The sequence below is a fragment of the Apodemus sylvaticus genome, chromosome 22, assembly GCF_947179515.1.
Source record: "Apodemus sylvaticus chromosome 22, mApoSyl1.1, whole genome shotgun sequence".
Taxonomy (NCBI): Eukaryota; Metazoa; Chordata; class Mammalia; order Rodentia; family Muridae; genus Apodemus; species Apodemus sylvaticus.
Window position 1 is genome coordinate 44,657,238 of NC_067493.1, and position 11,224 is coordinate 44,668,461.

Sequence of the window (11,224 nt, forward strand, 5' to 3'; positions counted from 1 at the left end):
AAGGGCTTATACTGCCAGTTTCAGTGGCGCACACGGGTAGAATTTGCGGAAGGAGGCAGAGGCAGGAGGATCATGAATTCAAGGCCAGCCTGAGCTACAGAGTAAGTTCCAGGACATATACAGGCCAGGGATACACAGAGAAACCTTGTCTCGAACCCCCCCCCCCCAAAAAAAAAGTGAAAAAAAGAAAAACAGGCTTGTACCACACCTAGGTTAAAATGAATGGTATTCTTGGTCACAATCCTTGAAAAATTAACATGGCGTATCTCATTGAAAGAAATAAAAGTATTTAACAAAAAAGTTTCAACTCAACCCGCATTAAAACACAGAATACCAACTGTTTTTAAAAAGAATTGTTTATTTACTGAACCTGGGGCATATTAGATACACAACCAATTTTAAATTTACATCTTTTAATTCAATTCTGAAGTGTTTTCACACACACACACACAAAAAAAAATTGGCATGCAACAGCTGCCCTGGGTGAAAGAGTCACCTTATCAACAAACTGTTGCAAGGATATCATCAAAGGTTGAAAAATTATTTGTCCTGAACATGAAAACCTGTAACAAATTTAAATTAAATTTATAAAACTTGTTACTTGTAGTTTTCCCCTTGCAAGATCCAAAAAGAAAAATAAAATATCCAGGTAACTAACAGACATTAGTCACCACATAATCCTGACCGCCCACACCCAAAGCAGAGCGCCTTTCATTAAATCCATCATCAGAGAGAGTCTCTTCATTTTATATAAACAAAACTAACATGTGCCAAAAAAGAAAGACCCCAGAAGACAAACAAACCCTAGTGCTGACACCGAAGGCCAGGGCCCAAAGGCCACTGACTAAAAGGCGGACAGTGGCTGCCTATCACTGCAAGCAATCCCAGAGGCTTGAGAAGTGCAGGCTTCCACGTGAGGAACTCCATCTTCCTAAGTGCCGACAATGGACTGACTACGCAGCACACAGGGACAGCAGTCTTGTTCCAACACCTGGGAAACTGGATTCAACAGACGGCTAAGCTATTGGCTGCTTGTGTCAATTCAATTAGAGGTGATTCAGTTCTAAGGTTCAATATAAAACTTTAAGGGAAGTGTTGCGATGAGTCTTTAAATCAAACTCAAGATAAAGTATGAGTGCCCACCCTGGTAAGAAGCCCCGTCAGGTCTCTCCACTCTGAGGCGGGCCACAAGGGTCAAGATTCAGATGGCTGTTGCTGTAATAACAAAATGAGCCTCTGAGGGTGACCCACAGCCAAGGGACTACTAGAATGCAGTGAGTGAAATATTAAAAAAAAAAAAAAAAAAAAGAATGCAGTGAGTGAACAAGTATTGCCAGGCTGTGGGCTACTTCCTGGACAGACTGCATTGTAGTATGAAAACCAAAGGTAAAAACATAAAGACCATAGTCCCATACAGCATTAACAGCCTCTAGATTCTTGGAAGGACCTGTATAATGGGGTTGCTTTCAAGTAAGAATTATAGGCCAATCAAATGTCAAATTTTCACTCTAACTCTCTTAAACAGGTTTTCCCCAACACCTACTAATCAGAAAGAAATAGAAGTCATGAACGTTCAGAAAATAAAAATGTATAAACTAATGACATTATTATGACCAAGGTGTTTGGTAAACAAATCGTGAATTTGGGATCAACAGAAAAAGGCCTTTTAAACAACCCTTCGGACTTCAAAAAATCTCTTCAGGTAGTAGATCTGTCCCAATGTCATGGCAACTAGAACAAGAGCTTCAAAGAAGGACCAGAGGACCACTCTGCTGTTTGTGTTGTCGTTGACTGTGGAGGAAAACAAAGAGACTTTAACACCAACCGGAAAGCAGCAGAGGATTGTCATCACCTCTCCCTAACACAGCACCGCCCAGAGCCTGGTTAATACTAGCCCACCCAGACCCAGAGAGTCACAGCTTTCAAGTGACCTTGAAAACCAGGCATGCTGACCCATCCTACATTCCTACATCCAAAAAGCTACAGTTGAGGATCACTGGGTTCCAAGCCAGACAGGTGGTTTAAGGCCAGCCTGGACTACAGAGTGAGTTGCAACACAGTAGGAGCTACACAGAAATTCTGTCTCAAAAACAAGACTATGTATCAAGACCCTACCTTAGAAAAGAGGAACAATGACTTGCCCAAGGTCACACTTAGAGGGTTAAAACTCAAAGTCAAGTTTCTCTCACCATAGATCTCTAAAAACTTAAGGGATCTGGGGCTAGGAAGACTGCCCAGCAGTTACGAGCATATACTGCTCTTACAGAGGACTCAAGTTTTATTCCTGGGAGCTCACAACAACCCCTAACTCCAGCTGCATGGTGTGTGACACCTTTGGAGCTTGGTGGGCAGCCTGCGTGCGTGTGTACACACACACACACACACACACACACACACACACACACACACACGCACGCACGCACGCACGCACGCACGCACGCACGCACGCACGCACGCACGCAGATCCGGATGGCAGAGGGGAGAAGCAGCTCAGCACTGTGCTCCACCCTCCACACTCATGCCTGGCCTGAGCAAGCCCACGCACATACATACAAAACAGGTGATAAATATTTTTTAAACTACTGATTCAACAAAATAGTGAGCCGCTGTTGTCCGTGGCATTGGTTCTCCACAGAGGACTTTCTCTGCTATGTGGACCAATAGCGGTTACTCATAGACAGGACCCAGTTCTTCAGAGATGACACCTGTATGCTAGTGAGTGGTCTGTTAAGGGAGAGCTACCACCGCCAGGCGGTGGTGGCGCAGGCCTGTAATCCCAGCACTCTGGGAGACAGAGGCAGGTGGATTTCTGAGTTCCAGGACAGTCGGGGCTATACAGAGAAACCCTGTCTCGAAAAAACCAAAATCCAAAAAAAAATAAAATAAAATAAAAGTTTTTTTAAACATTCATTTATTGTGAGCATGTATACTTACGTAGAAGTCAAGAGGACAGATTACAGGAATTTCTATCTCGAAAAGGAACCAAACAAAATTTTTTGCAGGAATTCATTCTCTTCCTCTACCAAGTGGGTTCCAACTCAAGTCATCAGACTTGGTGGCAAAGGCCTTCACCCACTGAGCTTTCTTGCTAGCCCTAATTACAAACTTAAAAACGAAACAAACAAACAAAAAAACAGACAAAAAACTCCTGCAAACTCTCTTGGGATAGATAACTGATTTAGCAGTTAATACCAGTGCGGCAGAGGATGGGGTTGAGTTCCCAACACCCACAAAGCTGCTCATACCCATTGGTAACTCCAGTTTTAGGGGAGTCAACACCCTCTTCTGGGCTCTGTTGAGTCTTCACACATGATACATCCACATACACACAGGCAAAACACTCGCACTCATACAATAAAAATAAATACATCTTAAAAATAAACTCAGAGACTCTTAAGAGCTTATGCTTGCCAGACATGGTGATACACACCTTAGGCCTGACCCCCAGGATAAAGAGGCAAGTGGCTCTCTTGAGTTTGAGGCCTGCCTGGTCTATATAGTATGTTCCAGGAGACATCTAGAGTACAAAGAGATCTTATCTCATAAAAAACAAAACCAAAATACAACAAATGAGCTAGAGAGATGGCTCAGAGGTTAAGAGCACTGAAGACTCTTTCCAGATGTATTGAGTTCAATTCCCAGCAACCACATGGTGGCTCACAACCATCTGTAATGCGATCTGATTCCTTCTTCTGGTGTGTCTGAAGATAGCGACAGTGTACTCATATACATAGTTTAAAAAAAACAAACAAAAAGCTGCAAATGAACAAAAACAGCACAGGCACACTTTTCTGGCGTAGAATGATATTCAGCAATAAAAATATAAGTCTCTATAAATATGTCTCTGACAGACCACCCTTCAGTAAAGCTATGGTGCATTTACGACATCATAGGCAGGGCTACCGTCACCAGGAGCCCATGTCACATGACTTACTGGCTCTGTGTATCCTCTCCCGGACCTCCATGTACTCCTGCTCGTGCTTTACGGCTGTCATCGCCACTGCCAGCTCATTGATCATTTCCTCTAGCTTGTTCTGATGAGCTGTGGAGAGTAGGAGACAGAGCAGCACACACTTAGTCATTTCTTTTCAAGAAATAACCATTAAATAAAATACTTTCAGATTCCTCAGGCACACAAAAGCAGCTGGCTTTAGAAAGAGCTCAAGCAACAATGTGAACTGAGCCAGGCGGTGGTGGCGCACGCCTTTAGTCCCAGCACTTGGGAGGCAGAGGCAGAGGCAGAGGCAGGCTGATTTCTGAGTTCGAGGCCAGCCTGGTCTACAGAGTGAGTTCCAGGACAGCCAGGGCTACACAGAGAAACCCTGTCTCAAAAAACCAAAACCAAAAAAGTATTAGCTAGAGTATTAGCTATTTCGAAAAAACCAAAAACAACAACAACAAAGAAAACCAATGTAAACTGATAAAGATTCAATTCTCAAGAGCTGTTCTACTGTTTTTAAGACAGTGTAGTCTCATGGAGCCCTGCCTGGCTTCAAGCTCACAGGATAGTCAAGGCCAGACTTAACTCCCGCCCCGCCTCCCCGCACCTCTGTACCTCTGTACCTGGCCTTCAGAGCTTTTTTCACTATGTTGTCCTGGCTGGCCTGAAACTCAGAGATATGCCTGCCTCAGCCTCTCCCTCCTGAGCACTGGGGTTAAAGGTGTGTGCCACCAGCTTTGCAGCAGAGGACCCTCTCTAGAGTAGGGACCACACTATGCCATGCTTACTAACTAGAGAACAATTTCCCCTAAGGAACTGCTTCCAGTTCATCCTATTGACTAACGACACAAAGAAAAGCAGCACAGAGCAGTGTACCTAAGCCTCAATACAATAGGAGACTGGGCAGACTAGAAATGTGGTCCAGTTGGCACAGTGTGTGCCCAGCTCAAAGGAAGTCCTGCTTTCTCTTCTCCTACCATGTGGGTCCCACAGAGACTGGTTATGGTGGCACACGTCTAGAATGAAAGCACTCACGAAACAGAAGGACCAGAATTTCTCTGTTGTTGTTGAGACAAGGTCTCACCATTTTCTTTGGCTGCCCCAGAAGTCACTATGTAGTGGTAGTGCCACCTGTCTTAGTTTCCCAAGTGCTGGGACTAAAAATGTGCTAAATGACACTTTGCCTAGCTAGGAGGACCAGGATTTCAAGTTCACCCTCTGCTACAGTTGGACTGACACTCCATCTCAAAAACAAATGCACAACAAAAACTAATATACAAATAACAGTTTTAAACTAAAATGAAAATTTACATTAAGAATCATGTAACTTTGATGTTAATTTAGCGCCCAAACAGGCTTTAACTCTACCAAACTGAGCACAAAATTTAGTTACACTGAGGAAAAAGTCAGCGCCACGCAGCTCTAAGTGTCTGATCCACAAGTACAGAGGCGACAAGGAAAAACAGGCCCGGTGACACGGGTTCTCAACCAGGCTCTCCTTTATTCCAGTGTGGGGTACGGCTGCGGAGGGGCATGCAGAGGTCAGCCTTCAGGAGTTCTCTCAGCCATGTGAGTTCCAAAGATCACACTCAGGTCCTCAAACCTGGCAGCGCCACCCCGGGATCCTCTCCAATGACACTCTTCTGCTGGGAATGATGGCACTTCTTTCCTTTCCTTTTTTTATTTGGTTTTTGATGACAGTTTCTTTGTAATAGCCCTACCGTCCTGGACCTGGATCTGAAGACCACGCCCAGCCGTGCTGGCACTGTTAATCCCAGCACAGAAGGCCAAGGCAGGTAGATTTCTGTAAATTTAAGGCCAGCCAGAACCAGACAATGAAACCCTGGGGCAGGGAGCTGGTCTGAAGACTATGCTCCCAGACAGTGCTCCACTCTAGCTAACAGCAGGTAGCTCAGGAGTCCTAGGAGAGCTTCAGGTGCTGCACCCCTGCCCAGGAGGCAGCCTCAGATGAGATTCCTGCTTCTCTAAGTAACACTCAGTTGTCAAGCCACAGGCCTCCATGCTGAAGGGAGCTTACGCAGAAAAGACCCCTCTAAGCAACCTCACTCTAGGAGCCCATGGACTATGTCCAATCTTTCAAGTAGGGTTTCCTAGAAGGGGCACTTTGACAAGAATAAAAATGTCTCCTGATGGTCCAACATTTCAAAAGGAAAAACTGACCCACTCACAAACTAGCGATTTTAGAGAATCTCATTTTAGAGAAGGCTCAACCTAACAGCAGCCATCAACAAGCAAAAGCAACAATCTGAGATGGCAAGGGATTAACCACAATCTCACAATCAACATTTATCAGCCATTATTTTCTAGCTGTGTTAACAAGGGTGAATTTCCAGTGTAAACAAATACCAAGTCCTCACAACTGTTCTCTCACTCATAATTAAGCAAGCTCAGTACTCTAAGTAGCACTAAAAAATAAGCAGAGGAATTAAAAATTCTTAAATGTATGGACTTTAAAACCATATTAAAAAAACATATAAAACCCTACTTTCATTGTGGGGGTACTCGTAAGTGCTTATGTTGAATTATGTATGTCATAAGCCAGTATGGTAAACAAAGGCCAGCCTCCACCATTCTAACACATGCTGGCAAAGGAGGGGAAAACGTACTGTTGGCTCCTGAAGCACTAATGCAGTCTCCAGAACCAGCCAGAGGCAGACCTGGGGCACAGACCTGCAGCCCCAGCTACATGGGAGACCTGAGGCAAAGATCACAACTCAAACTCAGTATGAGCAACTCTGTGAGGTCCTATCTCAAAATTTAAAAAAAAATATTAAATCACAGGGGATACAGCTCAACATTAGTGTGCTTGCCAACCATGCAAAAGTCCTATTCAAGCCCAGCACCATAAAAACAAACTAACAAACACTACTGAGACAAAAAACAATGAGTGAACTTAATTAAGCCAAAGCAAACTTCTCATCAGATACTCCGCAACACTTGTGGACAGTAGTTTAAACCTAAGCAGACTTCACCTTAGAAAGGTTAACAGTAAGGAGGCCTAGAACCTGCTTCCTCTGAAGGGCATCTAGGAGCGCATTTCCCTGAGCAGTTAGTTCAGCCTTTGTACTATTCACCATTCGTTTTAAGCAAAGTCACATAAAAATGTCAGTCCCAGTGTTCATGTACCAATCAAGTTAACGTAATCTAACCTGTAGCTAATGTTAACCAATTTTTCAAATTTACCAAAAGTTACCTATAGTTAGCTGTAGGGGAGTTTAAAAAGGGAGAACACACTTTCATGCCAGCAAGCTAAAGTTAGAGGAAGAAGTCAGAAATTAGTTATCAGGAAACAACAGGACACTAAACAAAAAAAGTAGGATGCTTCATACAAAAACAACCACACATACCATCCCAGGAGTCTCCACCACCTAGAAAAAAATGTAAGGTATAGACAAAAGAAGGATTTAGCTAAGCTAGCACATCTGCAAAGGGAAATAGAGGCACGTGTGGGCCCCAGGATTAGCAAGTTAACAGAACCCAGGGGCATGGAGCCTGGCGATTTACACCAGCACAGAGTAACTCCATGGCTGCCAGAAGGGACAATCAAAACCACTGACAACAAATAGTAACTGCCACACACTGGCTAATTACATCCACTTAATGGGAATTCTGTTTTTAAGACATGAATCTGGAAATTTAAAACCATCACACAGGCTGTACTCAAGATGGGTGATTGAACTGAACGGACGGAGACGAGCGCTGCGTCCAGAGTGACATCTCACCTTCTGTCTCCATGTCCTGTCCTTTGGGAGCCTCCCCAATGTCAATGGTGAACATTACTATCTTTGGAGTCATAGTGGACATCCTATTACTAAAGCAGAACTTATACGTCCCGTCCATGTGGGCCGCAAATGTGTACTTCCCACTGGACTCTCGGTCTCCTTTGTAGATTCCTTTATTATCTGGTCCTGTGATCTGGAGGCAGGAGAGAAACAGAAAACTCACTGAATATTTAGAATCCTTAGAGTAGCATCTTTCAAAGGAAAGAAAATCCAGGAGGCTGGAACATGATTAGGTCCCCTGCGGTCAGCCATAGTGTACACTTCGGGCACTAACTCTCCCACTTATTCAAACTAGCAGAGTCAATGGTTCCCTAAAGCACCTCTTCACTCTACCTTTAGGTATTACCTATCCAAGCAAAATGTAAACTTCTCAGAGAAAGGGACAACTCAATGCATGGTCTCCAACTGTCTAACTTTAACAAAAATTGTCAAGGCTAAAATGACAACTCAGGAAGAAAGTGTTCCTAAATAAGTAATTTTATTTTTGCTTTGAGATAGAGTCTCATTACTGGTCAAAACTGTCCTTAGATTCAGAGATCCAGCTGCCTGTCTTGAGTGCTGGGATTAAAAGTGTATTCCAAGCCAGGCAGTGGTGGCGCACGCCTGTAATCCCAGCACTCTGGGAGGCAGAGGCAGGCGGATTTCTGAGTTCGAGGCCAGCCTGGTCTACAGAGTGAGTTCCAGGACAGCCAGGGCCATACAGAGAAACCCTGTCTCAAAAAAACCAAATCCAAAAAACAAAAAACAAACAAAAAAAAATGAGTGTATTCCAGGCCAGTGATTCTCCTGCAGAAGATCAAAGCCCTTCTCAGGTCATGTGTGCTGCACACAGCAGGTGCCACCATGCCCTTCCTCATGAACACCCTGGAGGAAGTCACCAGCTGTTTCTTGTTCCCAAGGCTGGTGGTTGGTTTTGGATTTGTGTTGACTGTTGATACTTATTTAATATATAATTTATCAATTGTACAAAAAATAAAGGCATGCCCCCATCACACCCTACCAAAATGAGTAATTTTATAGAGCACCTTTTAAGGTTCTTGTGGTCACTTCGAAACAACAAAGGGCTGTAACTTATCTGACATCCCTGCTAAGGTTTAGGGAAGGGCACTAAGTTGGAAATTAGAAGACCCAAATACCTACCCAAGCAGGAACAATACAAATTAGTTCCAGACACAGTCAAACCTTCCCCTTTAAGACTGTGCATGTGGGGGCTGGAGAGATGACTCAGTGTTTAAGAGCACAGGCTGCCCTTCCAAAGGTCCTGAGTTCAAATCCCAGCAACCACATGGTGGCTCACAATCATTCATAATGAGACCTGACACCTTCTTCTGGAGTGTCTGAAGACAGTTACACTTACATATAACAAATAAATCCTTTTAAAAAAACCTGCGCATGTTAAGTGCACGTAGGTGCCAAAAGGTTATCTAATGTCTCGGAGGTGGTGTCAAAGCTTGTGCTGAACCCCTACTCTGAACTCCAGTTCTCTGAAAGAGCGGCAAGTACTCATAACTGCTGAGCCACCTCTCTAGCCCAAGCCTGCTTCGTCCAGAGCCAGTCACCTGCAAAACTTGAGAAACTGGAAGTGCTCATCTTTATCTAAGGTCTTGGCTAATGCAAGCGGTCTCCCAACTTTCTAGAGTGACACTTGTATTCAAGTTTTGCTCAGCTCTTTACACCCAGTCTGGAACACTAGCAAGCAAGTTAAAACTACTGAAGATAATTTGCTTGTTTTGTTTGGGGATTTTTTGGATGCAGAAAACTGTTGGGACGCGGCGGTACACGCCCTTCATCCCATCCCTCCAAGGCAGAGGCAGGTGAGTTCGATGCCAATAAAACTACAAAATGCAATCCTGTCTCAAAGAACTCGGCAGGTCATTTTTATTCTCCAAACAAGTAACTTTTCTAAACACTTCGCTGAAAGCCTCTCCTAGGATAAGTGACCCAAGTGCATCTCCCGTGGGTCACATCTGGCCGCTTGCATAAGGAAGCAGGCAGGAAGTTAAGCTGGTTTCTGCCAAAGCCAGAAACAGCACTTTTCTGCCTTAGCGCGACGCCGCTGCTTCCGATCTTCAAAGTTTGTTTCCGCGCCAAGCCGCACGCGTGCTCTGGAGGACCGAGGAGAACGACACTGAGCCGCTCCCGCCCGAGCCGACACGCGGCCGCTGCGGGACAAAGCGAAGGGAAAGGCCGAGTCCGCGCCCAAGTTACGAGCGGAGCCCGAAGCTGCTCGGAAAGACGAGCGCTTTCCGAGCCGCGCGGGCAGGGCCCGTCGGGGGGCTGCGCGACGGGCGGCGCCGAGGCCCCTCCCTGGCCCGCGCCCTTGTGAGCGCTGTCCCGCGCAGGCCCCGCTCTCTACCCGGGACTCGCCAACCCCCGAGGGGCCTCGCGACGGCGACCCGACGGCGGGCACCGTGCCCGCACCTCCACGTCGATGTCCAGGAAGCCGCCCTCCGCCACTTCGAAGATGAGGCCCATCTTGGTGCCGGAGGTGACCCGCTCGAAGAAACACTCCTCGGCGTGCGCGTCGATGCTGACAAAGTAGCCCGAGGCCGTGGCCAGCAGCGCGGCCAGCAGCACCAGCAGCTCTGCGAGCGTCACCATGGTGCGGCACGGGCCGAAGCCGGGACGCGGACTGCGGCCTCCAGAGCCGCCGCCACCGCTGCCGCTTCAGCCGCCGCTGCCTCAGCCCCGCCCCTTCCGGCTGCGCCTCCCGAGGGGGCTGATGCGGGCGCCGCTCATTGGCCGGAGCCGACTCCTGCCACGTAACGGACGCACGGCGGCCGCGGAGGGACAAGGTGGATGGTGGGGTTGGACGGCGGCCCCGGAGAGCCAAAAACCCTTCAGCTCAAGCCCTTCGACGTGGGCTAAAGATCACGTGGACTAGGGCCAGGGAAAGGGCGTTGCACGGACTGGACCGCTATTTGCTTTTGCAGAGTTCGAGTCCTAGAGTTCTCATGGTGACCCACAACTATCTGTACTCAGTTCCAAGGGATTTAACGCCCTCTTCTGGCTTTGGCGGGCACTGCACACACGTGGTGTCCAGCTACTCAAACATAAAATTTAAAACAGCAATAAATAAAGATCGCGTGGACTTACTCGGAAAGTGATAGTTTGTAGGGTTTCACAATTTTAGGATCTGTGGAGATAACGAGGTTCAGTGACAGCCTCAAAACTGGGTCTCTGAGAAGTGGATGCTAAAGATGAGAAATCCAATTTCTGTGATGTTTCTTTAGTCTGCTCCCCCATCACCTTGCTTATCTAAGCTGACAGGGATGAGGGCTGGGGTGGGGAGGGGGCGCTCAAAGTTCTTAACTCCATCCCACCGAGAACCTCTGAGGATGCTGGCCTCTGAGAGTCAGTTCACTCCCAGCAAAACAGAATTAAAGGAATAAAAGTAAATCTTTTTTTTTTTTAAATTCTTTGCATGCCAAGTGGTGAGTTCAAGTCCAGCCCGGTCTCTAGAGAGTGTGTTCCAAAACAG

The 11,224-nt window shown here is 46.2% G+C and overlaps 1 protein-coding gene across 1 annotated transcript; it reads right to left on the reverse strand.

The window, feature by feature from the left end:
• Window positions 1-338: 338 nt before the first annotated feature.
• On the reverse strand, window positions 339-10,446 carry Tmed2 (transmembrane p24 trafficking protein 2). Its single transcript, XM_052168029.1, has 4 exons — window positions 10,165-10,446; window positions 7,684-7,876; window positions 3,935-4,042; window positions 339-1,791 (listed from the first exon to the last, which is right to left on the reverse strand). The coding sequence occupies exons 1-4, from the start codon at window positions 10,342-10,344 to the stop codon at window positions 1,667-1,669; spliced, it is 606 nt and encodes a 201-aa protein (XP_052023989.1). The 5' UTR covers window positions 10,345-10,446; the 3' UTR covers window positions 339-1,666.
• Between the last annotated feature and the right edge of the window lie 778 nt (window positions 10,447-11,224).

Bases quoted from the DNA above. Each gene is read 5' to 3' on its own strand.
- Tmed2 (XM_052168029.1), bottom strand. From the start codon at position 10,344: ATGGTGACGCTCGCAGAGCTGCTGGTGCTGCTGGCCGCGCTGCTGGCC. The intron at 4,043-7,683 runs GTGAGATGTCAC...TACTCTCCACAG, and splicing joins ACAGGACATGGAGACAGAAG to CTCATCAGAACAAGCTAGAG. The intron at 1,792-3,934 runs GTAAGTCATGTG...TTTCCTCCACAG, and splicing joins GGAGAGGATACACAGAGCCA to TCAACGACAACACAAACAGC.